This window comes from Penicillium crustosum (genome assembly GCF_028827405.1).
Source record: "Penicillium crustosum strain IBT 35664 chromosome Unknown utg000003l_segment0_segment0, whole genome shotgun sequence".
In the NCBI taxonomy this organism is placed as follows: Eukaryota; Fungi; Ascomycota; class Eurotiomycetes; order Eurotiales; family Aspergillaceae; genus Penicillium; species Penicillium crustosum.
Window position 1 is genome coordinate 1087815 of NW_026623124.1, and position 25394 is coordinate 1113208.

The window sequence follows — 25394 nt, forward strand, 5'->3', positions numbered from 1 at the left end:
GCTATCTTCCGAACTTTATCCTTTCTGTTGACTCAATACAGTGTCGCTTTACAGGAAAAAGGTGCCGTCTTTGCCGAATCCTCCTGACCATTTGTTGCTCAACGTGATCAACAAACTTTCGGTATACGACGTGGCCTTGTCGCACAAAAGCCATGGAATACATGCTCTACGTGATGTGAGAATTAGACCTATAAGAAGAGTTACTCTGTGTGCATTGCTCAATTTAGTTTCAAGAGCCACTATAGAACATGTCGACTATATTTGTACTTATCGACAGCACTCACTCACTTTGGGAAAACAAGAGAAAAAAGAGAAGGAACTACTACCAGAATGAGACAACAATGAATGTCGCGTGTACTCCCATCCCTCGCCTACGGTGATAGCCTCGGATGATAGCTCGCGGAGGTGAGGGGGGATATGATGACGACTATGATCCTCCGGTTTGGTGATGGTCCATTGTGTTCGAGGCGCTCGGTATTGACAACAGAAGCTATGTACGTATATGCGGCTCATCGAACAACCCAACATCCCAAGGGACTTTGAGTTTCCTACCAACTTTACTTGGCGTTCAACGTTGGTGCTCAATCCAAGAACGTCCGAGACATTATGATACTGGTGCTCAAAGCATTTGAAGTCGCTCGGCCTCTGAACCTTGTTGACCGTGGCTTTAGTCGCTGTTCTCGAATTGCATCAGGCGGTTATTGCACTTGGAATCTCATAACGGTGATTTCCTAGGCTTTTCAGAAGCCTCTGCGTCGTCACTCTTCTGCTTGTCCGATGGCCACTCGTGCTTGGTTCCTCATGTTTGATTCCTTTTCAGGCAAGAGAAGAGGAGACATGGTAGCAGAGCCGTCCATTTCCGGGTTGCACACTTGGCTGAAGTGATCGGAAGGAGATGGGACCGGGCCATCTATCTCCTCGGATTTCGACGGTTCAGGCTCCACGTAGAAGGCAGTCAGGGTCAAAGATGACTAGGAAAGACATACTGATGTGCACATATTAGTACATGTTCATGAATATGGCGATGGCGGTTTTGGCCCATACCCAATATTCATTCCAATATACCGGTCCGGCAGAGGAACATGTTCATACGGATTTTCGTCATTCAGACGAATAAAGCCTGGCCTGGGCATCATGCTCCCTAGTTTGCCCCAGTGGCAATTTCCACAAGCTGGCATTTCTTCACTCCATCAACGAGGCTATGAGAGCACAAGAGACAAAGCGGTATAACTTGGCTTGCTGTCTCCCCTTGGGATGTCCATGGCTTTGGCAAGTTTTCGTAGCTTATTGTGGGCTTCAATAACGTCTCTGAAGTTGCTCCCATGAGGATCAGATGATATTAGGAGAACGCTAGCTCTCCAATGCAGTGCAGACACAGTGAGACACGGTGGAATTGAATATATTCCCATGATGTCTCGGCAGATTGTGCAGCAAAGGCCAACCCCACCAATGGAGATCTGGTAGTGTATGGAAATGCAACGAGAATCATGAAGAGTCTCCACAAGAAACTCGCGCCCATAAGGGACGATCTCCAACTCCGCCCGGGTATAACGGGGTTGGTTTGGTTTTTCGCTACGCGCTGATTGTGGACCCAGCTAATGGCGAACATATTGGTGGTATCTCGGTGATGGTTATCAAGGTCGTTGACCTTTGTATCCGAGCCCCTCCAATATCACGATCCTTTCCGTGTGCCCTTTCCTTGTTCACTGTTCAGGTGGCAAGAGCCTTGTTGGTGTTTATTTTGGTGATCCGAAGAGCATGGCAGGTATCCTTTTTATCATTGGATGAGTCACAGTTGGAGGTGATGAGGGTAGTGAGAAGGTAAGTTATTGGATGGTATGTTGGACTGGATTGTACCTGGTCACGAGGATTGGAGACATGCACTTTCCTGATTTTGACCACTTCTGGACGGTTCAAGGTCGATATTTTCTCTTTCCCTCTTGATCCCGTACTTTTCACTTTTTACCTCACACACTCAAGTTAGAGATCCCGTTCTTTTTGAAAGGACCATCTCAAGGCTCACCCTCATACCTGATATACCCTATTCGGGCCAAAGGAGAAAACAGGCCATCCGGTGAGTGAAATCACGTTGATTATTGTGTCATTTTCTTACTTATCGTGCTTACAGTCACCTTCTGACTTCCTCCATAGCCGTCCTGGGCAAGGCTCCACGCATCCCATGTTTATGGGATGCTGGGGGTACATTGCCAAAAGTCCTCGGATAGAGGATGTACCGGAAATGACATGGTCTCTAGGCGTGCATAGAGCCCCCCACCTATCACCAAGAAATCAAGGGAGATTTGGAGCAAAGAGCTTAACAGATGTCTGGGATCGAGATTGAGGGAAGTTCCCCCTACCCCTTGAAGTCATTGTCTCGGAATCATATCCTCAGTTATGTCAAGATGCCTAGTGGTGACAGAGGAACTCGAATATAAGAAACGCGCCATGGCGACCATATCACTCTGTCATTGTCGTTCACACCACTCGCCAGAATGCGAGTGCGAGTGGACCTAGAAGCCTGGACCGATGAATCTCGGTCAAGTACAGAAGTTCTATGGCAAGAGACCGCCGAAATGATGATTTGTTGGTTGGCAATCCAACCAGTCAAGTATGGAACTTAGAACAAATAATTTGGACGATTGGACGGAAATGAATCGCAAGATACCCAGTGTAGGGTTTGCTGAAGAATCCACATGAACATCCGATCCATCCACAACGAAATGCAGGAATACGGCCCGTAGCGCACCTAAGCACGCTGGCCGTATCGTGCTTGGAGATTTCGGAACATTCTTATCAACATGACCTGAATGTTAATGGAGGCTGCTGAAGAATCGATACATCACCGAGGGAAGCTGTAGCAGCTTTCTCTAATCCGCGAAGGGAGATCCACAACAAGCATACCGCAGTCATGTCACCCCCATCTACTTCACCCGCCTGTGACCTCTTAGCTGTCCGCCTGCTACGAACTTCACATTACGAAATTTCAATGTCCGAACCCCCTCGCGATTTCTCTGAACGTGATTCCCACATCAGTCTTCCCTCCCTAGAATCGGACTTCCATATTCCCGATGACGCTGAACGTTTGACTCCCCGAACGCGGCGGCGAATAACCCAAAAGTTGAACAAATCCAAAGGGAGATCGACCGTTTGACTCTAGCCAGGATGGTTGAGGAGATCGTCAGGAAGATCGACACAAATCGGGAGACAACTCAATACCTTTTGATCACAAACTTGAGCGATGTCCTACGTGACCACCTTCCGAATAAAAGGATGGACGGCGTGCGACTCACCATCAACGGTCGCAATATACTACGTAGAATCATGCCAAGACTACAGCACGAACGTATAGTTGGTTTCCAGTGCACAGGGCGTGGATACATTCGCCAGAATTGCCTTGACAATTGCGATCCAAGGGGGCATTAGTGGAGATATGGCTTAGAGAAGGGGATGATATCATGCACCTCACTTGCCTTGAGATGAATACATTTTACCATTTTTTCTGACTCACCTCATCGAACTACACAGCAACTTCTGCCTTGAAAATCCAAAAACAAACAAACGATACTAGCAAACATGATATCTTGTTCCTAGGACGTAGTTCATAGTTCCGAGTTAAACCATCCTAGTTGCAGTAACCTCCGTATAAAGTTAAACGGGAGTAAGGTGTGATAGGGTTAGTCAGTGTAGATTTATTGGGCACCTTTTACTCTGGTGAGATATACGGAATTCCAACTCTTGCCTCTGTCGGCTTGAACATATTGGAGCTTGCAATGGGGAAATAGATGGACGAGCAACGCTTGATATGTAGCAATCATCTGTCAATTAACGTAAGGTAACGTACGAACATAGCAACGTAGCGATCCCGCTTTTCATGGGATCATCGGCCGATCCTCTCTATCCTCCAATTCTACCGCTGCATCATCATCCCTGCCTGCTGTGGTATCCGCCGGCTCCGATTGCCTAGGTACAGTGCGGTCACGCGGCCGGACCGGCCGGCGAGAGACCTTACCAGACACAAACCCAGCGACATTCTGAATGAGCCGCCACAAGCGGTCTTCCAGTGTTTCAGGAGCAGGGTTATTCAGATGTCCACCAAGCGCACCGAATTCAGAAGAACTCGTCGCTGCCAGAGTATGTTCCTCGGCTTCGACCTTGAACTGATACTTCAAGCAGTCCTTGACAGTAACCAAGCCGGTGAGTTTACCGCGGTGCTCGACGAGAATAACGCGCGGGCCCATCTTCTTGAAAATCTCCATGACCGTTTCGAGAGGATGGCGCGGGTGAACGGTCAGCGGTGTGTGGTCGACATATCGTGAGAAATCGACGAAAGATGCTCCAGCGCTCTGCTCGATTGCATCGAATGTATCTGACCGAGCGTGGTGCGAGACGGATGCCCTGCGCGCAATGGCTGCATCAGCTGCGTCTTTGGTGAATACACACCGGGCGTTTGGCGCGACCATGCCTTGGCTGCGGGCGCGGTCGATAGCATATCGGAGTTCGGTTCGGCCGATGTATCCGACTAGGGTTTTGGAAGTGCGGTCTTCCACGACGGGGAAGCCTTGGAACTTGTTGTCGTTTAGGAGATGTTCTGCTTCGCGTACGGGGAAATCCGATGCTGGCACCGAGAGCGGGCCTGTGGTCATTGCGTGGGATACAGGTACGTTGAAGACGTGGTCTTCTTTGTTGTCTAGGAATGGGAACCCGTTGAACCAAATCATTCGATCGGCGATACCGCCGCTGCCGAATCGGTCACCAACGGCTTTGGTGACGCCTACCACGATCTGTACAAGAATGTCAGTGTGGTCAAACGAAAAAAATGCCATTTGGAATGAAGACTTACCATGGTCGGTAGAATGTAGGTCAGTGCGCCAGTCAGCTCGAACATAATGACCGTTACAGAGATGGTCAGATGCATGATTCCACTAAGGGCTGCCCCAGCTCCCAGGAACGCATATGTTCCCGGCGTAATGCAAGGAACATCTGGGTCACACGAAGCAAAGAATGCCGATTGCGGGAATGATTCATATAATGCCTGTACCATGATTCCAACCATGCGGCCGAACGAAGCCCCGACGGCCATCGAAGGCACGAAGATACCAGCTGGTACCTTGCAGCCGTAGGAAATAATTACCAGGCCAGTGCGAAGAACAGTCGCAATAGCTAGTGAGAAGACCATCGGCCATCGGTTCTTGGATCTGCAATAAATCAGTAGTGTCCTCTCATGCCTATAGAGGGGTGTGTTCGTACTCGCATAGTCCTTCGTAGTCATGGCCACCTTCACATTCGCGGAATAAGATCTCCATCATTGCGGTCATGTTGATCTTCAGAAACATGTTGGGATAGCACAGGATCGCAGTGAGTCCCGCGAGAACAACTGACTCGGTTATGGGCCACTGTGAAAGGTATTTCTTGCGGAAGGCAGCCATTCGAAGGTTCCATTTCATTACGAATGCGCCGTAAAGTCCACCGAAGACACCGAGGCCAATAAAGAAGAGGAGCTCGAAAAAGTGCCATGTGCGATCATACTCCACTTGGAACATGACCAATTGACCAGTTCTGAAAGGATTGACAGCCTATAATGGATCAGGTATGGTCCAGAATCAATTGACAATATGGGGAACGTACCGCCAGCACACTCGTTGCGACCAAGGCACAGAAATAACTGCGCCAAAGAGTCTTGAGGGGGAAATAGTTTGCCATTTCCTAATTACTGTCAGCTTTCGTCCCATGAGGTAGCGCGCTATTGAACTCACCTCTAGAGAGAACAGCACGCCTCCAATTGGACTGCCAAAAGCGACAGCCACACCAGCTGCCGCCGAGGCAGTCAAGATTTCTCTCGTCTTTGATGCATTTTGTTTGTATTTACCAAAGAACCGTGATATCACGTTTCCGGTACACACGGCAAAATGCACACTAGGGCCCCTCTTTGCCAACAGACAAACCCGACGCAATAGCCAGTGGAAGGGCAATCGACTTGATTAGAAGAGTCCAAGCACCTAGGAAACCCTTCATGACGAAGCCAGCAATAATGCATTTGATCTCTGAGATACCAGAGCCTGCGGCATACGGCGCAAATGATTTGACCAGGACTGCGGCGATGGATGAAAGTAGTAACTACCTCGCAAATTAGCCTATGGATTCATAATCTCTCAAGTATTAATTAGTCGGGCATAGGTCTTACCGCGCCAAAGAAATAGAAAACATAATTGAACAGCCAAAATGAAGTCCAATGTTTCCACTCAGGGCAGCCTATCAAAGGGAAAGGGTTAGTTTATAATGATTTTGCTGTACAACCTACTGAACATACCATTCTCAGCGCCCCAGCAGCAGAAAGACTCGTTGAGATAGAATGCGGTAGTACAATGGCCCAGCTTAATATCAGAGAGCCATTCCGTGATGATATTGAGCAAAGCTGAGTTTAATCCAATTGCCATTCCCACAAGCGTAACAACAAGCCATGCTTGGCCTGCATCGTATGACTCGTACATTTTCCGTCTCCAGCCCAAAATGCCTTCCTGATCCCAGAATCTAGTGCCGCTGCGCCGTTTCGCGCGCCGCCGTGACTGCTCGTAGACAGCATCTTGAACCCAGTCTATTGTGGTAAAATCTTCATAGCGCTTGATCCCACTGATCTCCTCTGAAATGGCGGGTGCTTCTTGGTTGTCGGAATCGGCTTGTTGGTCGATGGGGGAATAGAACGACCAGATGGCCTTCGGGAGCTGCGTCGCTCTCGTGAAACTGAAAGGGACCTATCAAAGGCCGGGGAGAGGCGTGGAGAGGTCATAACATTGATCGAGGGGGTAGGGTCAGCATAATCGATTTAAGGTTGGCTCGATGATCTGTTCTTGTGTCCGCGATGGACGTCGCAATTCGCTGCGAGAGGACGAACTCGCCAGATTTGAAGTCAGATCCCTCTGAGGTGCTTCTGTTCAACACCTCTATAGGCGACAATTCAGAAGAGGTGAATAGAGGTCTTGAAAGTAGATGATGTGACAAAGCGAAGTCGCCAAGTATCCATGGATCGATAACGGGGAGCCTCCTGAGATAACGCGGCCACGCGTTTTACTCTTCCTCGACTCCACGCTCGCGCCCACTTACGTCTACAACGGGAATATTGGACTAGCGCATACTGCAAATTGTATACTTTTGTTCGGCCAATACTTTATCCCACCAGAATTAAACATCATGGCTCCAAAAACCGTGGGAGAGCCGGATGAGATCACCGGACAGAGCGCACTTCCGAGTACGCCCCAGACACTACTATTACTTTAAGGCGGCATACTAACACGTTTCTATAGTTGCTCGAATCAAGAAGATTATCCAGTTGGACGAGGATATCGTACAATGTTCGAACAACGCAACCTTCGTTATCGCCATGGCTACCGTACGCCAAACCCTCTACCTCCATGACTCGCACACCGGCTAATACTAGATTTAGGAGATGTTCATCCAATATCTTGCTGAGCAAGGGCACAACGTGGTCAAATCTGAGCGAAAACCACGCAAGACCGTCCAGTACAAAGATCTTGGTTGGTGATGCCTATCATGCCTATAGTTGGCAAGAGTCAAACAGCATATTAACCTGCAATAGCTTCGGCGGTATCACACACCGACAATCTCGAGTTCCTTTCCGACGTGATCCCTAAGACTACGACCTACAAACAATTCAAAGAAAAGAAGGCGAAGGATGCGGCGAATCAAGGCGCCATGGAGAAGGGCCAGCGTACTCTCAACGGTACTGGTGCACCTCCGGCACCAGAAAATGGCACAGCTACGGGAGATGCCACCCCACAAAGAGAAGACTCGAAGGCAACATCTCCGTCGGTTCCTCGGCCTATGGTCCCTGTAAGCGCGTTGATTGCGGACCGAACAGTCGAGCCCGTGGCCACCCATGACCATGATGTGGAGATGCAAGATTGATTGCTCTATAGTGTCCTTTTTGCTTTTTGAATTTTGTTATTTGCATAGGAGTTTTCTGATGGGTTTCCCTGCGCATTGGTTTTGGGATTTGTATGGTCGCATTGGGTCGGGTTAGATATTGACAGAAAAGAAAAGGAGATAGTATACAATTGACGAGTCAGTTTTAAAACATAAGCAATAATTAAACAATATCATCAATAGAAATAAGTTTAAATACGTTTAAATATAACTTATATACAAATAGTATAGAAGTAAGAATGTTTTTCTTGTTAGGGAGTGAACGGGAACTGATCAGCCAATGACAGGCCCCGTGATTCCGATCGCTAGCGAAAGCTCTGGCTCCAACCTCAACTTCCGACTTCATCCACCCTCCATCCTCACCTCGCTCTCCACAACTCGCGGCTCAATTCCCTCCGTGGTCAATTGCCCTCACAATGTCGCTCTCCTCCGCTTCCAGCACTCTGCTGCGCACCGTCGCTCGGCAGCAGCTGCCCACTTCCCGCGCCGCCGTCACCTCCTGCCAGCAGCGGAGGGGAGTTGCCGATGCGAAGTCGTCCTTCGAATCTCCCTTCGCCAGCGCTAACGAGCGTGGCTCGACCCTGAAGATCCCCAACTTCAGCAAGTACAAGTCCAACAAGTCGCCCCGCTCCAACCAGGTCTTCTCCTACTTCATGGCCGGCTCCCTCGGTCTGGCAAGCGCTGTCGGTGCCAAGGCCACTGTTCAGGGTAGGTTTTTGCGAACTCCTCGAATCAGAAAGAGATGGGAAACAACATTGGCATGGAATACAAGGGATTGAACAAGATTGTTGAATTATCGGGAAATTCGGGCGACTTTGAACACACGACTGATGTTATTCCTTTCTCTCCAGATTTCCTGGTCAACATGTCCGCCTCCGCCGATGTCCTGGCCCAGGCCAAGGTCGAGATCTCTCTCGGTGCCATCCCTGAGGGCAAGAACGTACGTGTTTCCATTCGCCACCTCATTCGACACATTCCAGTACCCAGTATCCCTATCTAACACCCTTTCCAACAGGTCATCATCAAGTGGCGTGGTAAGCCCGTCTTCATCCGTCACCGCACCCAGAGCGAGATCGATGAGGCCCGTGAGGCCAAGTGGGAGGGTCTCCGTGACCCCCAGCCCGATGAGGACCGCGTCCAGCGTCCCGAGTGGCTCGTCATGCTCGGTAAGTAAACCTGCGATTGGCAAACCTCCCAACATTCTAACTCTCCTTCTCCCTCTACAGGTGTCTGCACCCACTTGGGTTGTGTCCCCATCGGTGAGGCCGGTGACTACGGCGGCTGGTTCTGCCCCTGCCACGGTTCCCACTACGATATCTCCGGTCGCATTCGCAGAGGCCCTGCCCCTCTTAACTTGGAGGTCCCCACCTACAGCTTCCCCGAGGAGGAGACCCTGGTTATCGGTTAAGCGAATTTCGAATACACCCTTTTTTTGATCGCCGCCAACGGGCGGACTGTCTCATTAGAAGTGTCGATGAGATAAAGATGGATGGATTATGTGTCCTATCTATCTGTGTATGTGCTTGTGCTTGTGTGTGTTGTTTTTCCCCTTTTTTAGACAGAGCGGCCGTGTGTCTTGTCAAGATTAAGAGACCTGTGTTTTAATATGGACAAAAAAATGAGCCTCTTTCTTCCTTTGTTCCTATCTTCCTGGATCTTGATCTTTCTCCATGGCAAACACACGAGCTGTGGAGTTCAGAGGATATCCTATGGTCTCCTTAAGTACATATGTTCTTTGTTTAGTGTATCACCTAGTCATGTTATTTCCTTTGTTCTAGATCAACGCTTCTTTAATTCTTTTTGTAATAGCCACAATTAACACCAATGCTTCGGTGTTTTGATATATATCCAGACAACGCTCAAGTAGTCGTACACTAAATTCAATTCCAAGGTTATATCCAACTGCTTATCTATTTTTCTCAATTGTATGTACAAGTATAACCACCCCAAGCAAAAGGGCAAGTTATTATCCAAAAAGACCAAACATGAACCAGATGTTGAGTTCTCGCTGGTAATGCAATATAACATGCTCAAAGGGAATGATTCTTTTACCGAGATCCGATCAGGGCGAGAAGTAGGCCCGTCACAGCTGCACCAGCTGCCGCACTCTGAAGAGCCACAGTAGTGAGATCGTATTGGGAGGCAGCAATGCTGCGGTCACTGAAGAACTCGCCAACCACCTGCTTCCAGTACTCGAGCGACAGAACCGGCGCAGTAATGTTCGCGAGACGAGTCTGGAGAGACTGGGATGCATTAGCGTCAGTCACCGAGATGACAGACCCCGTAGTGGCTGCATCTGTCTCCAGCTTAACAAGCTTCGGCTCAATCAAAAGAGAAGGAGCGGTCTCGACCAGGTTCTCGTCGGTAGAATCAATGACCTCGGGGAGGATGGTGGTATTCGGCAACGCCGAGATCGAAACAGCGTTCTCGGCAAACATGGCCCGATTCAGGATCTTCTCTTTCTCTAATGCTTCAACAACCTTGTCCTCGAATCCCTTGACGAGTCGCTTCCGACGCCACGGCTCCACGAGGATCTGGAAGACAAGGAATAGTAGGACGTTCATGCCCATCAAACCCCATGTTCCCCATGTCGACATGCGGCGGATCTTGTCAGACCAGACTTGCTCCTCGTGGTATCGGGAGAGGATGCTCTTGCTCAGTTGTCCGGCTGCCTCCTCGGCTTCGCGCTCTGCGGCTGATAGAGCTTGCGAGGTTTCGGTCTCGGCAACCTCGTTTGTGTGGTCGTTGCGGTAGAGGAGAGTGAATCGCTCCAGGTCTGTTGAGGACCAGGCGTGCTTGCGTTGGAGGAGCTCGTTTACTTCGCGTTGGGAGGTTGAGCGGCGGTTAATTGCTGCGGCGTACTCTTCTTTGGCTTGCTTGACCTTCAATCGGGCGGTGCGGAGTCGGTTCTCTGGATGATTGGGCAGGATTAGTACCTGGGATTGAGCGGGTTGGGGTTTGGGCGGTGGTCGTATGCTACATACCGTGGAACTGGATATCGTTCTTCAGAGCTTCAATGCTGGAATATCCAGTCAGGTCGTTTAAACGCTGACCCGCTACAAAGACATTGGATTGCACATTGTCCATCATTGTGCTGAATTGCTTGGACCATTTTGACCGACGGCTTTCCAGGTACGAGGGCAGGCCCCCGCTGTTTGCACCAGCGGAACTAACATCTTCCTCAGCCGAAGCTGACTGGTCCTTTTCGTTCTCCTTTGTTTGTGGTTGTGCGGTGGTCTCATTGGTTTCTGTCACAGGAGGTACGGAATCGAGGGAACTGCCCGCCTCCACACCTGGGATCGGGGCCGGGTCGCGCGAGGCGAGCTCCAAATCAGCCAGTTCCTTCTCCTTTTCCCTGATTAACCTCTCCGTATCAGCGGAGAACTTCTCTCGGTCATTGAAGGCCGAATATAAGCCCAGCTGTCGGCGGAATTGACATTGTACGCAGGCGGAGAAGCTCCGCGGAGTCGATCTGGTGACGGAGAATGCAGGGCGGAAGTGCGCTCGTACTGGGGAGGAGGTGCTTGTGAGTTGGAGGCTTGACCGGAAAGATTGCCTAAGCAGCTGTGGCATAGACTGCATGGCCAAAACGAGGGCCACAGGGTTGTGGCAGGAGGTGGTGGTGGTGCGAAAGAGAACTAGGATCATCTCGGGACGGGACTTGGCCTCGGATAGCCTTATCAGATTGCTGTTAGTGTAGCACGTTTCGCATGTTTCTATGAATATAATCTTGAAATGTCCTATTGTATACATATGTAGTATATACATATTTGAGTAATTGCATTTAATGTTCTGACATATTAGTGAAATGGTTTTTCCTGGGTTCTCCCACTTCCTCATGCCACCGACATCCATAGCTCCGGCTACAAAGAAACACAACAAGCAGTAAAAATCTTGAAGCACTAGGGAAAAAAAAAAATATATATATATATATATATAACAAAGGGAAAGAAACTATGTAACAAGAGCAGAGACATACTGAGAACAAATAATATAGGTCTGATCAAACTACTCAACTGCCGAGGGAACTTCATGCTTTCCAACCATCCACAGCTCTCTAAACCGACTGTCCACCTCGTCAACCAATTGAATCGGCTTGCCCTCCTCCACGAGCCTACCTTCATCCATAACAAAAACCTTATCGAAATCCATAACCATATCGAGCCCATGACTGACCATAACAACAGTGTATCCTGCAAACTCACGCTGTATAATATCCTGCATGGTCTTCTGCGTCGCCATATCAACACCACGGTTGACCTCGTCCAGGATAAGGACACCAGTGTCACCCGGAGCCTCAGTTGCGGAAGTGCGCGACTTGATGTAAGCATCCCCAATTTCGGTATTTAGATGGCGAGCATGAACACGCCGACGCAGGACCGCCCTTGCCAGGTTGAACAGCTGCTTCTGGCCATGGCTAAGCCCATCGGCACTCAGTCCGGCGGTGAGCCCTCCGCGCTCAGATACCAGGGCCCATAACCCTGTCATTTCGAGCACTGCCTGGCACTCCTCCTCGTTCGCAACATTGAATGGGTCGAGGTTTTTGAGGAAGGGAGTGCCGTCGGGGAAGAATGTTGAATCTTGGGGCACTGCGATAATCCGCAGGCGCAAGGTGGAGCGGTCGATTGTCAGGAGTGAGACATCGTCAATGGTGAGTTCGCCAGTGCATGGAAGAAGTGGCTCTAAGAGGCGTAGTAGGAGGAGAATGATAGAGGATTTACCGCTGTTAAAAGTAACCGTCAGTTTTAAGCACTAATGAACACCGATGAATATATCTGCTTAAAGATCGTTTCAGACTCACCTTCCTGTTCTTCCGCAAATTGCTACTTTTTGTCCCCCTTCAATTGTGAATGTAAGATCTCGAAGCGCAAGCTTGTCCGAGCCTTCCGACTTCTCGGTTGATTCGGCACCGCCGTATGATGCAGACATATTTTTGACTTCGATCCTGCCTTTCACTGGCCATGCAGTTGGGGGAATGCCATCCTCGCCAGGTAGATCTTCCGGAACAGTATTGTCGCTAAAAGACTTTAAGCGGGAGACGGCTCCAATTGAGGTCTCCAGCAACGTATACATTTGCACCAGAGTAGCCAAAGTTTTCCCAAGGGTCATAATTGACACCAAACTCGCACCGGTGAAGCCAGTGCTGGGACGAAGTTGAGTAGTAAGAGTGACCACTAACAATGCAATAACCGCCACGACCATGTCGAGCACAAAGGACAGCCATCGCTGTATCATGCTCAACTGGTAAGCAGGGCGTTGCGAGGTGTCTAAAAGAGCATGGTTTACAGAGACGGAGTCCTCTATCCAACCAAAAGCTCGCAGGGTGGCTGCGCCTTTGATCGTATCCAAGAAGTGCGTGCTAGAGACATTAAGAATTAGTAAAGGATACCATAATACAGTAACAATGGAGACATACTAAAGCGGGCTTTTTGCCTCTAGATCCAACAGCCGAAGTTGGCGAGATGTGCGGAGATAGAATCTCTGAACGCCGTAAAGAATCACCACAATGAAGGGATAAGCGACGAGAATATAGGGAGACGATGTTGCAACAACTGCCGCCCCACCTACCGCGATCCAGGTTTGTAGGGACGTATTGATCAAAGCCTGTGGAAGCTCGCCATCAAGAAGCGTCATATCCTGGGAGAACAGATTTGTGACAATTCCCGTGTCTGTCTGGGAGAAGAAACGCAGCGGCGCGGAAATAACTGTTCGCAATGCTGCCTCGTGTAGACGTGACCCAGCGTTGCGAATGATTAATATCATGCCGATGGCTGCCTCGCTGATGACTGTAGTTAAGGCCAGACATTGGAAAAAAGCGTATATACCAATGTAGAAAGATTTTGATCGAGTGAAAGAATCTGTGCCCCAGTAGCTTAGCCAGATCGTAGGGAAGTTGTAAAAGAATCCGCAAAGAAGACCAATCAAGAAGAAGCTGCTGAGCCAGAAAGTACCAATGCTCCGGCAGTAGTGTGCGAAGATGGAAAGGTCACCCAGTTTTCTGCTCGATTTCTTGTCATCGGTTTCGGCAACGGATGCTTCATCGTCGGCAGTGCTTGCCTGGCCCGACTTCGTTTGAATCTCAATCCCGGGCTGTGGTATCTTGGGTATTGTTGTTGGGTGGGATATACCGTTGGCGTCAGCCTGGACTCCAAGGCTATGAACGTATTGGTGATTCGCAACAAGATCAGGGAAACGACCTTGTTCCACGACGGTGCCGTCAGTTCCCAGTGCAACGATATAATCGGCTGATGGGAGGTGTCGGATGGCGTTTGTACAAAGTATCACAACTGCCTCTCTTGCCTTGAGGATTCCTGAAGGTCCAAAAACATTATGGAAGATGTGTTCTTCTGTGTTGGAGTCTAGTCCACCAAGGGCATCGTCAAGAATAAGCACATCGCATTGGAGATACAATGCTCTGGCAAGTGAGATTCGCTGTTTCTGTCCACCACTGAGAGCGAGTCCGTCACTGCCGATCTTGGTTTGGTCTCCTTTAGAGAGAAGAGGCAGGTCCTGAGAGAGCATTGTTGCTTCGATAACATTGGCATATCTTTCCTCGTCAAAATTTGAGAAGCCTATGATGGTGTCCCTGATGGTTTCGTTGGGGAGGAAGGAAACTTGATCGCAGTATCCGATCCTGTGATATTTGGTTCTTATGAGAACTTCTCCAGATGCAATGGGAGTTTCTCCAAGCAAAGCTTTGCATAACGTCGACTTCCCAGAGGCAACGGGACCAATAACCATATTCAATCCCTGGGACATGGAAACATTGATGTTCTTCAAAGTCGAGACATCCTTTTCCCAGCCAAAGTCTGCGTTTTTGATCTCTACGCTCGATGGCAATTTTTCACTCGAATGCTCTTTCTTGGACAATGCATTTGTTCCCAAAATTTGACGGAAGTCTTCCCTAGGCTCTTTCTCAAGGAACGCTTGAATTCGTGTCAGGCACGAAAACGCCGCAAGCAACTGAGGAAGAACTTGAAATAGCAATGACAATGGTCCTGAGAGAAGCTGGAGATATGACAGTGACGTGAATATAGTCGTAACATTCAGTTCGCGAGATGAGAGAGCGAATGCAAAGATAGGGCCCAAGAGAACTGGCGTGAATCCAATTCCCACAGAACCCACGAGAAAAGCACGGAAGTGGCCTCCAGCCTTCAACTCTTCAAGACGCAGCCTTTGAATTGACTCTTCAACGGGTGCGGTGAGCCCCGATATCTTCAAATGTTTCATATTACCAATGACATTCGCTGTGTGGCCGACCCGCCTCTGGATGCTTTTCATCCAAGCCATTTGCCTCGGGCCAATAAAACGCATTAGGACAGTTGAGGCGACAATGCAAATAAGGACGACGACCACAGGAGCCACAAATGCCGTGCCAAGCTGGCGCTGAAGTAACCAACACACAATAGCTACCTGGATAGGATTTGCCCAGAACTCGTGAAGCTGCATGAGACCCATCCTGATCCTTTCGACATCGCTGCTCATAAGCGTAACAGCGGCCGAGTCGTCCGCGGCCGAAGTCTTTGCCTTTATCGTCTTGTCATATATCGCAGAGACCAAAAGTGCCCGTGACATGAACAAAGCTCGTTCATGCAGATACCAATAAAGAGCAGTAGCAAGTGGCATTCCTATGTAGACCAGGATCGTAGCACCAATCAAACCGTAGCCCTTATTAGTAGTCAGGTAGGTTTGAGGTTCCTCGAGCGAGTTCAAAACGGCTTCGATAAGCAAAGGTTGACATAGAGTAAATCCGATCAGGGCAATGCGAGGAGCCACTGGCAGCAGGATTGGGACTGCCAACGCGCGAAGAAGTGTTTTCGTCAAGCCATATTTGTCTCCGTGAAACTCGGCGTGCTTGATATACTGGCCAAAGGATGCTTGTAGGGTCTCCACAGAAACACTATTGTCAAGTGGAAAAAGATCTGACAAATTCAGAATCGTTTTGTATCCTGACAGGAAGAGGGGGTTGAGCCAGAAGAAGCTGCCTAGTCCATATAGCCCAGTGGTTTCTTCGGGACTATGCGTTTTTTGGTCCCAGGATAACCAGCTCTGGAGATGTAGTGATTGCAACAAGACCAGAACAGCCTTCCAGACAATGGCTGCCGTGAAAATCCTCACATAGGTAATCTCATTGTAGCTCTGGGCCAGCAGCCAGAGGGATCGCACTTGCGCGATATCAAAGAGGATAGTCAGGGATAGAAAGGCGCTGAGCAAAATAGAGGGCCGAGGTGAGCGGGAATGCTCTAGAGAAATCAGGACGGATATGGCTATCGCCGCAACAAAGCTTAACACATCGGCTGTGATGGACAAGCCATGCAGCTCAGATGGTTCAATGCTGCTGATAATGAGGAGAGCAAGCTGCAAGACTGTATATATTGCCCCTGTTGCCTTCATAGATTCCAAGGCATATTAGTCAAGTTGTTCCAATGTTCAGTAGGAGCCGAATGAAAACGCACGATCTTGGTAAATCGGAAGGTTGTGCCGCCCACTATTATCGGTCTGCGGGCGAGGTAAATGCCTCGAGGGACCGACAATGCAATAAAAATAGCGGACGGCAGTATCGAGAGGATTATTTTTTCGAACTTCAGCGTAAAGTCAAAGTTTCCGCGGCAACCTTCGACAGCAGGACCAAAGGAAATGTCGTTCATGCATCTTGACAATTCCATGCCAGGCACAGGATCGAGTTGAATTGAGGCTCTGTAGCCCGAAGAGAGTGGAAGTGGATACAGGAACAGAACTTTATATGTTGTATAAAAATTCTAACACTTCGAGGTCAATACGATGAGTTAAATAAGATTCTCCTTGTTGCCTGTTCTGTATTGCTTGACTCGCGCAATGCTGTAAGCCCATGGTGATTCGTGGAAGATAACAAAATAAATACTCCTGAAAACAGTGCGTATATCCCCGTGAATTTGCTATGATGTTACCCTACTAAGTGAAGCCTAGTCAAAGAGCATCTCATGCTGGGGAAGATGTACTCCGTACCGAAATAGATGCCTGGAATTTAGTGGGTTTTTAGTATTTGTGGAGGGTAGTTAATTCCACCAGGTAGATGATCATAGTACAGTTTCTCGATGCCTAGCGTATAGCTAAGGAAGTGATTACAAATTAGCTACGAATTAACTAGGATAGTAAGACATGGCGCCGTTGGCGTTTCCTGTTATGTTCAAATTTATTGTTTAGGCTTAGTCGCAGCCCGGGGATCCCGCCGGAGGCCGTATTGGTAGTTCGTGTACTTTTCTCACGAGACAAAAGATAGGCCCATTCACGTAGGATCAGTCTGTCGGTTTTCTTAAATATGAACTCCCGGTCAGTCATAGTACTATAAAAGAACGATGAGAGAAGAAATGTGGTCGAAGCTAGGCTGACACTAGTTCTCTGGTGTCAATTCTAGTCTCGATGACGATCTCAGATTAGCGAATGCTAGGCATCGCAATTCTTAACCCGCCTTACCTTGGCACATGTGAGGCTAAACAAACATCGGCCCTAGGTAGTGCCGACGTAGGAGGCTGAAACCTGAAGCTTTATTAGTATTTCCCGCAATATGCGGAGAAAATACACGCGCGAATGGCATTTAATCAATACACTATCCTTCGGTATGTATTTAACACACTAGAACTGCGTATCTAGCAAGGCATAACTCCGATAATTGGTTAGAGTGAGAAGTAACTAATGCCTAAACTCTTGGGAACCAAGCAACTTTCTAGTTTCTTAAAACTCAACTTGTGCTCTGGGCCATATACCAATGCTAGTTTCGGTTCTAGTACAAGTGATATATTGATTGTCAGATCAATATACTATCCTTTGCTTTTCACTAAATTCTATGCCACAAGGGTCCAAAAAAATACTAAACACATTTCAACGTGGAAATTATTTAAGTGGGGCTTTGATAATGATTTATATCTAGGACTTGCCAACCCAAAGGCCTAGTTAGTGCTAAATGTCACCCAAGGCTAGGATAGAAAGTATCGGTATAGTATCACGCGTCCAGAGCCTTAGAAAGAACATACAATCGAAGAACATCCACAGTCAGTGAACAAAATCAAAAATTCAGAATTACATAGCACATTCCTTCGTCAAGTCATAACATAACGATGCAGTTCTTAGGAAGTGCGTGTACAAGAACAGCAAAGCAGAGGGGTATGGATAGTACAACCGGGTCGGGAACAAAGTGGCCGATGAGATAATGGCAAGCCGAGGATGCCACCCACAAGCACAGCCAACGAGTTGAGCCTCATACTCATTCCTGACTCTGCACCTTGTTGTCACCCTTCACAGCCTCGGCATAAGTGGGTGGCGGGGGCGCGCTGCTGCTCCCCGCATTCCCACTATCTTCGGTCTGGTTGTGTGATTTGTTTGCTGGAGCAGGCGCCTGCTGGCCTTGAGGGTTGACTGTGCCATATCCACGCTGGGAGGGGTGTTGGCTAGGCTGGTGAGAGACGTAGTAATAGGTAACATTGCCGTTCTCTAGATCGCGACGTCGACTGCCACCACCAGGGATGGGCTCGTAGGCTGCATCATCATAGTTTGGTTCCGGATACTTGAGGATGATGTACCATGCGTGGATGAGACCCGGGAAAAAGCAGAGTAGGGTGAGGGTTATGTTGATGATCGAGTCTGCGGTACAGAACCCAGCCTTGACCCAGACTGTTGATGCAAGGGTTTGGTTAGCATTGTGACTACCGAGTGCAGGTGGGTTTGCGGGTTTAGACTTACCTGCAATAGGCGGGAAGAAGACGGCGAGGACCGCTAGGAAGATGTCGGAGCTGCACATGGCTCACGGTGTCTCTGAGATCTGATAGAAAAATGTGAGTTGTATTAAGCACACTGGAAATTTGTGGTAATGGTGAGGTTTTCCACCGTTTGGACGAGTCGCAGATTGTCTGACGGCAGCCTGGTCCAGATCAGATGATGTCAATGGTCACATGACTGATCTATAATTCGCCAGAGCCCTACATTGTACATCATACATCGCATAACGTTGGTTATTGTACGGAGTATAACCTTCTACAATACGGAGTATACACTTTCTATCTATTTAAATGTAAGGTGTAAGTAAATTTACTGATCTATAGAATAAATCAGACTCGTCAGATATCTGCCCAAGCCGGGGGGGCAGTTTCGACTAACATGTACTTAGTTGTGGAAGTACCTGGTACATGCGGCTGCCGGGTACCTGCTGCTTGCGACCGGGTACCCTGTACTCCGTACTCCGTATTCCGTCTGCATATCAATCCCTCGCATTCTCAACCGATAGCTCACAACGTTGAAATGTGCTATATCTATTTGCCAAATTCTGTGCAGGAAGCAAGGGAAACTCGGGAAATTACTGTTAAGCTCCAGAGACTGGTAGTTTCCCCAAGTTTTCGAGTTTTTCCAGACGGCAAAAGGTGATAGCGATCGTCTCCTCCAGCCGCTAACGGGTCACTAGCGAGGCTGGTGATGAACAGAGTCAGAGTCAGAATCTGACAATAAACGCCAATCATAATCAACTTGGATGACCGTTGTCATTGTCGTATGTTTGTATTATAGAGTACAATCTATGTACTATGTACCAGGTAGAAATTCAATCCCAATTGAATTTGGATACCCAAAGAGTCCGGAGAATAAAAGAGAGGAAAAAAGATAAACAACGCGGACCTACTTCCCCCCCACCCCCTTTTTTCATGATATTAGTTATCCTTGTCTTTCTTCAAGTTCCATTTACTCTGTATGGAATAATATAACAAGATTGACCTTAGCGTGTCTGATCCTGTACTGCCGATTATGCCTATTTCCCGTGTTTCATAATTGCCCTTTTTTCCCAGCAGTTCATCTCCCTAGCCCCCTGTTACCCACAAGCCCAGACCATCTTGAAGGTCTAATCTTGTCTTTTCCAATCTTAGAACTTCGTCTTGTCATCTCTTTCTCCGTTTTTCGAATTCAGGCTTACGGGGCTCGGTTGACCTTTCCTTCCGGGTGTTGAGAACCCCTAGTCACTCGTTTACCTGCCTTTCACGCGTTTTTCTTCTCTTCGAGCTTGAGTTTCGACCTGGGGTCGACACATTTTATCCGATTCTCCCATTCGAATATCCGATTCGCATCACTGCTGGAAACATTCTCGATCGCAGCCTGACACATTCCGCGCCGATATAACCCAAAGGGGGGCCATTTACAAGGCCAGACCGCCAATATTGCCCGGAATGCCGAACTGCATTTCCCTCAAGGGGTCAAGTGCCTGCCCTGCCTGGAGTAGCTCGTCCATTTCAACCAGTTCCAGCCTATATGCCGACTTGTGAGTGGAAATGCGCCCGATTGGGCATGGGGAGGGGGAAACGATTGCTGACAATGCACTGCTAGCCCTTTCCTCAAGAGCGTATCGAATCTGACGGATTTCGATAATTCATTAAAGAACTATATCAATGGATCATATATTTCGACAAAGTATGTGTTGGCACCAATGGACCGGGAGAAGAGTCACTAACAGCCCCAGGTATGATGACTTACTGGGATGCCAAGGCATGAATTCGAGCGCGCCCAACAACTACTATGCGCAGTATACAACCAGTGTTCTGTGCAGTAGTGTCGTGCAAAGCTCCATATCCGACTGCAAACTTTCCACGGCTGAATCGGTACCAATTTGCGTCGATACATGCGCACTTTGGGCCCGGAGTGAGCAGGAGACCATGGCAAATACAGAGTTATGCACCAGTAGCGAGAAGAACTACACGGACCTAATCTACGCCGAATTGACCATCTGCGAAAAACCATCCAACGCCCTTTCTGGAGATTGTATCAAGGGAGCTGCGAATGAGCCGGACAACTGCGGCTTTGCGACAAATACCATTGGTCTCTGCACTTTTTGTGCCAATGGGACCGATAGCTGCTGCACGAAATCCAATGCCACGAGTCGCTGTGACGGTGTCGCAGTACCGACTGTTACTCTACCACCTCTCACGCCGTCACCCTCCGCCACTGGAAGTCCTAGCCATGGCTTATCGGGCGGCGCAATTGCCGGAATCGTAATTGGCGCCGTTGCAGGAGCTGCCATTCTCGCTGCTCTCCTCGCCTTCCTTTGCATTTTCATGCGCCGCCGTCGTCGTGAGACCCAAAACGAAGCTGCACTCAATCAACCAAACCCACAGAGAAAGGGCGGATCGTCATCAATGCAGCAGCCCCCAAGCCCAACGTCATACAACATGGTGCCAGGAGGTCGAGTCACACGGATGTCTGCACTTCGCGAAATGCCCAGTCAATCATCGCCCGCCTATTCGCGCACCTCCGCGGCAATGTACGGCAGCGGAGCCAAGTACAGCGACATGTCAGACTCAGAAGGGACGGGTGCCAGTCCAGGAGCTATGTCCAAGAGAATCCCACCAGTAACCGGCAAACGTCATGGCTCACTCTCGAGCAACTCGATTCTGGCAGGACTAGAAAGCGACAGCTCGCCTCGCTCCGGCCCGACAAACCAATACTCTTCCCCGAAGCAGTAACCAGTGGTCGATCTGAGCAGCTGTCTTATTTCCGCGACTACTACTCTCAAGATGAGATTCACGCTGGCGACAAGGTTGCCGTCCTTTGGGCGTACTCGCCACGCGCAGGTGACGAATTCGAACTCGACCGAGGTGAGATGTTGAGGGTAATTGGCATCTGGGACGACGGCTGGGCAACGGGTGTGCGACTTCCAGAGCGCGCCGAGGACCAAGACATGCACTACCGTGAACAACGCGACAGTGGTGTCTCGAATGGCTCACGGATGCATCCTTCGTCGCCCATGCCATCAGGCGAGATCAAGGCCTTCCCCTTGGTCTGCATCTGTCTGCCGCAACACTGGCACAAGATCATCGATGGCGGCCAGGAAGACGAGGACGTTTGAGCACGGTTCTCAATTCTAAGTTTTCATGCCAAATTACGTCTTGACGACAGCGCGTTGATCCTTCTGTTCCGTCCTGTGCTTTTTTACGCCCCGGCTGGCCATCCCCCAAACGATCTCAAACATCGACTCAATGCTCATTTTATACTCGTATTCGATATACCCCCCATTTTATGACGGTCATCTCGTCTTTTCCTTATTTTGACACTTTTTTCCCCATTATCTTCTTCCACTTGATCCGTGTGGAACCGGTCGCTGGCGCATCGGGCTCGGTCAATGTGCTCTTTGCTCTTGGAGCACATTTCCGGTCTTTTTACGTACTACACCTCGGTTTGCCACTTGAGACTACTTCTATACCCCGATGGATGAGCGCCGCTGAAGGTTGATCAGAAGATATCGGACACATATAGTGCACGCTTTAATGTATGTACATAATTAGACCAATTTTATCCAAGGACCTTAATTAAGGTACAATAATTTCTCTATTCCCTCTATTCCCTCTATTGCCTCTATTGCCTCTATTGCCTTAGATATATAATCAAAGGATGATTGTCTTCAGGTTCCCCCACATCTGCTCCTTAGCCGCGAACGCGGAACGGGAAACGGCAACGGAGTTAAGCTCGATTTCGCGATTGATTAACAATTGCATTTTACTAATCCAACCCCTCATTTCGCAATGTCATTTATAATGGCGTGTCTTCTTCTATATAACTTCCCTCCCTAGCATCTTAGGTACTTCTACACAACTACCACACATCAATCCATCATGTCCTCCCCAAAGATCGTCCTCTACACCAACCACCTGTGCCCCTGGGCTCACCGCGCACACATCGCCCTTAAGGAAATCGGCCTCGAGTATGAAGAGGTCATAATCGACTTGAACACACCGCGCGAGCCGTGGTATCTGGAGATCAACCCAGTAAGTGACGAGCCCTCTTTCCCCAACACCCCACTCTTTTTATCTACACACCACCTACACTACGTACCACGCCTCATACACTATAACCTATAACCCATATACTAACCTCACCAACAGCGCGGCCTGGTCCCCACCATCACTTACAATGGAACTATCGTGACCGAATCCGGCATCGTGGCCCAATTCCTCGCAGACGCCCACCAAACCCACCTCCTCCCCCCATCCTCCCCAACCGAAAACGCCCTCTACCGCGCCCGTCTCAGCTTCTTTGTCGATGCCTTCTTCAGCAAAGTCCTCCCATCCTTCTTCGCAAGTATCCGTGCCGCCGATGAGACCGAGCGCGATGCCGCCGCCGAGCAGCTCGTCGCTGCCGTCGTGAAGGAGGTCGAGCCCCTTCTGGCAGACACGGAGGGCAAGGGTCCGTTCTTTGGTGGTAGTGAGAAATTGACCCTGGCGGAGGTTCAGTCCGGATCGTTCTTGTTGCGGATTTTGAGCTTTGCGAAGCCTGAGCATGGTCTTGTTTCTGCTAAGTTGTCGACTTTGCTCGAGCAGGCTCCTAGGTTCAAGCGCTGGGCGGAGGCGACTGCTGCGCATGACAGTGTTAACTTCATTTATGATGAGAAGTTGGTGGCGGATAAGATGAGGGCTAAGTTTGCGCCGGCGGCGAAGGTTTAGGCTTCTGTGTTTTGTGTGTATCTACATATGTAGGTCCTAGGGGTTAGGTTGGGGTTGGGATTGGGGGTGGTGCATAACTATATACTTAGGTCCGTTTAATGTTGTTTATGGATTTAGGAATGAGAAATGAATTCGTCCGATGTGATATTTACGTGTTTTTTGGATTTTTGGTTCGAATATATATATTGGTCCGGTATGAAGTTATATATATACACACATACACTTTTCCGGAGTGTATGCGAAAATATATATTTTGGGTATGAAGTTACATTCCTACTCTTACCAAGTTATATGTTTATATTGAAAATTTTTGATTAGGTAGTAAAATAGTAGACATAGTCAAAACTACTCGGTACTGTATGCATCAAGCACAAAGTACATGGTGGGCCAGGACAAAAATAGCCACTGACGTGTCCCATGGTTGACCCGGCCAATTTTAGCCCGCAGACACCCACATTGGAGGCTCAGAACATCTATGTTGTCGGTATGTATGTAGTACATGTTATGCAGCTATAGCCTAAGATGATGTGATTTCAAATCCTAGTGTACATAATGTCCGGAGTACCTGATACTTCGAGACTGCAAAAGGAAACAACTCATGAGGACACAAATATTGTTTCATATCAGCTCATACACCAGTCACTATATGCCATTTCCCCCATTTTTCAGGTCAAAACCCCTAACAGCCTCGGAAATCCTAAAAATCCTAAAAACAAACCCTATAAGATCAATTATCTACATGCTATTCAACTTGTAAACAGGTACCGAGCACTCGAATTATCAAAAGTCTGATATCACGTGCAGCCACCCCCACTATGGCCATGGCAACACCTGGGAAACAATTCACCCCTCAAACTCCATCTTCCCCGTCTCATCCGTCCCCGTCGCTCGATCTCCGCCTCCTTCAATTCTTGTAAGTCATTGGAGGGCATGCTACTTTGACTTCTCATGTCAAACCAAGAAGCTCGAGGGACCCCCTGAGTTTGGCCATCTCAGCCACTGACATAGCACTAGACAGCCCCGTCCTTTTTTGTCTCCCTCATCTACATAAGCCATCATGTCGGTTAGTATTGACCCCCAAACCCATGGTATACAAAATCCAGTACTGACTATGATATTGCGCAGCTCGCATCCGGGTAAGTCGTCGTCGGTTCCCGCGCTCGCGACCTATTTCCCCTCACTTTCACCATTTATTGACATTCGCCCCCTACAGTGTCCAGATCCAGGATGACTGCATCACTGCCTTCCAAGACTTCAGCCGCAGCCACGGAAAGACCAAGTACATCATCTACAAGATCGCCGACGACAAGAAGTCGGTTGTCGTAGACTCGGTTGGCAAGGACCAGGACTACGAGGTCTTCCGCAACGAGCTCGCCGATGCCAAGGACAGCCAGGGCCGTGCCTCTCCCCGTTACGCCGTCTACGATGTCGAGTACGAGATTGCCGGCGAGGGCAAGCGGTGCGCATTACCATTTCCGCAATTGTTTCTTAGACAACCCCCGCTGACTGGATTGTTCTCACAGCTCCAAGATTATCTTCATCTCCTGGGTGCCTAGCGAGACCCCCCACCCTCGTAAGATTCCCACCAGACCAAGGCCCAGCCCCAGGCTCAAACGCAATGACTAATTTCATTTTCAGTGGTCCATGATCTACGCCAGTACCCGCGAGGTTCTCAAGAACGCCCTCAACGTCGTCACTTCCATCCACGCCGATGACAAGTCCGACATCGAGTGGAAGACAGTCCTGAAGGAGGCCAGCGGTGGCAAGGCATAGATGATAGCGCCGGCTGGATCCGGGCTGCGCGACTGATAGGGGTGCGCCCTTGACGGCGCCGCGGAACGATCAATTCATATCCTTCTCTGCACATCGTTCTCCCACTTTCTTCTTAGTTGCAATGCAAGACCGTTACGACTTGGCCCGTGTTTGTTTTCATTTCGCGAGAGGCCTGAAAGAGTCTTGATTTCATTTCCAGCTTGTTCCAATCGTTCTGAATGATTTTTTTTCACCTCA

General features: G+C 49.0%; 10 protein-coding genes across 10 annotated transcripts; 5 read left to right on the plus strand and 5 right to left on the minus strand.

Moving 5' to 3' along the window:
* Window positions 1–758: 758 nt before the first annotated feature.
* Window positions 759–998, minus strand: N7487_007460 (uncharacterized protein; the record flags this gene model as incomplete). The annotated part of the gene is given in 2 exon segments (XM_056875190.1): window positions 759–971; window positions 987–998. The coding sequence occupies 2 exon segments, from the start codon at window positions 996–998 to the stop codon at window positions 759–761; spliced, it is 225 nt and encodes a 74-aa protein (XP_056727378.1).
* Window positions 999–3869: 2871 nt separating this feature from the next.
* Window positions 3870–6813, minus strand: N7487_007461 (chloride channel protein; the record flags this gene model as incomplete). The annotated part of the gene is made up of 9 exons (XM_056875191.1): window positions 3870–4781; window positions 4841–5195; window positions 5248–5573; window positions 5626–5703; window positions 5754–5840; window positions 5935–6114; window positions 6182–6249; window positions 6308–6738; window positions 6788–6813. The coding sequence occupies 9 exons, from the start codon at window positions 6811–6813 to the stop codon at window positions 3870–3872; spliced, it is 2463 nt and encodes an 820-aa protein (XP_056727379.1).
* A 365-nt stretch (window positions 6814–7178) lies between these two features.
* N7487_007462 (histone-fold domain-containing protein) lies at window positions 7179–8040 on the plus strand. Its single transcript, XM_056875192.1, has 4 exons — window positions 7179–7243; window positions 7299–7384; window positions 7439–7529; window positions 7592–8040. Exons 1-4 carry the CDS (start codon window positions 7186–7188, stop codon window positions 7918–7920), a joined length of 564 nt encoding a protein of 187 aa, XP_056727380.1. The 5' UTR covers window positions 7179–7185; the 3' UTR covers window positions 7921–8040.
* Window positions 8041–8354: 314 nt separating this feature from the next.
* rip1 (ubiquinol--cytochrome-c reductase catalytic subunit RIP1) lies at window positions 8355–9346 on the plus strand (the record flags this gene model as incomplete). Its single annotated transcript, XM_056875193.1, has 4 exons — window positions 8355–8646; window positions 8790–8878; window positions 8954–9104; window positions 9165–9346. 4 exons carry the CDS (start codon window positions 8355–8357, stop codon window positions 9344–9346), a joined length of 714 nt encoding a protein of 237 aa, XP_056727381.1.
* A 640-nt stretch (window positions 9347–9986) lies between these two features.
* Window positions 9987–11586, minus strand: she9 (putative mitochondrion biogenesis protein (She9); the record flags this gene model as incomplete). The annotated part of the gene is made up of 2 exons (XM_056875194.1): window positions 9987–10849; window positions 10923–11586. 2 exons carry the CDS (start codon window positions 11584–11586, stop codon window positions 9987–9989), a joined length of 1527 nt encoding a protein of 508 aa, XP_056727382.1.
* Window positions 11587–11946: 360 nt separating this feature from the next.
* N7487_007465 (uncharacterized protein) lies at window positions 11947–16332 on the minus strand (the record flags this gene model as incomplete). Its single annotated transcript, XM_056875195.1, has 3 exons — window positions 11947–12661; window positions 12740–13297; window positions 13355–16332. The coding sequence occupies 3 exons, from the start codon at window positions 16330–16332 to the stop codon at window positions 11947–11949; spliced, it is 4251 nt and encodes a 1416-aa protein (XP_056727383.1).
* A 1846-nt stretch (window positions 16333–18178) lies between these two features.
* On the minus strand, window positions 18179–18712 carry N7487_007466 (putative stress response RCI peptide; the record flags this gene model as incomplete). Its single annotated transcript, XM_056875196.1, has 2 exons — window positions 18179–18585; window positions 18655–18712. 2 exons carry the CDS (start codon window positions 18710–18712, stop codon window positions 18179–18181), a joined length of 465 nt encoding a protein of 154 aa, XP_056727384.1.
* A 1408-nt stretch (window positions 18713–20120) lies between these two features.
* Window positions 20121–21793, plus strand: N7487_007467 (SH3 domain protein; the record flags this gene model as incomplete). Its single annotated transcript, XM_056875197.1, has 4 exons — window positions 20121–20212; window positions 20278–20361; window positions 20411–21296; window positions 21362–21793. The coding sequence occupies 4 exons, from the start codon at window positions 20121–20123 to the stop codon at window positions 21791–21793; spliced, it is 1494 nt and encodes a 497-aa protein (XP_056727385.1).
* Window positions 21794–22556: 763 nt separating this feature from the next.
* N7487_007468 (glutathione S-transferase family protein) lies at window positions 22557–23384 on the plus strand (the record flags this gene model as incomplete). The annotated part of the gene is made up of 2 exons (XM_056875198.1): window positions 22557–22709; window positions 22827–23384. 2 exons carry the CDS (start codon window positions 22557–22559, stop codon window positions 23382–23384), a joined length of 711 nt encoding a protein of 236 aa, XP_056727386.1.
* Window positions 23385–24441: 1057 nt separating this feature from the next.
* Window positions 24442–25157, plus strand: N7487_007469 (actin-binding ADF family protein; the record flags this gene model as incomplete). The annotated part of the gene is made up of 5 exons (XM_056875199.1): window positions 24442–24447; window positions 24510–24520; window positions 24598–24843; window positions 24908–24932; window positions 25023–25157. 5 exons carry the CDS (start codon window positions 24442–24444, stop codon window positions 25155–25157), a joined length of 423 nt encoding a protein of 140 aa, XP_056727387.1.
* Between the last annotated feature and the right edge of the window lie 237 nt (window positions 25158–25394).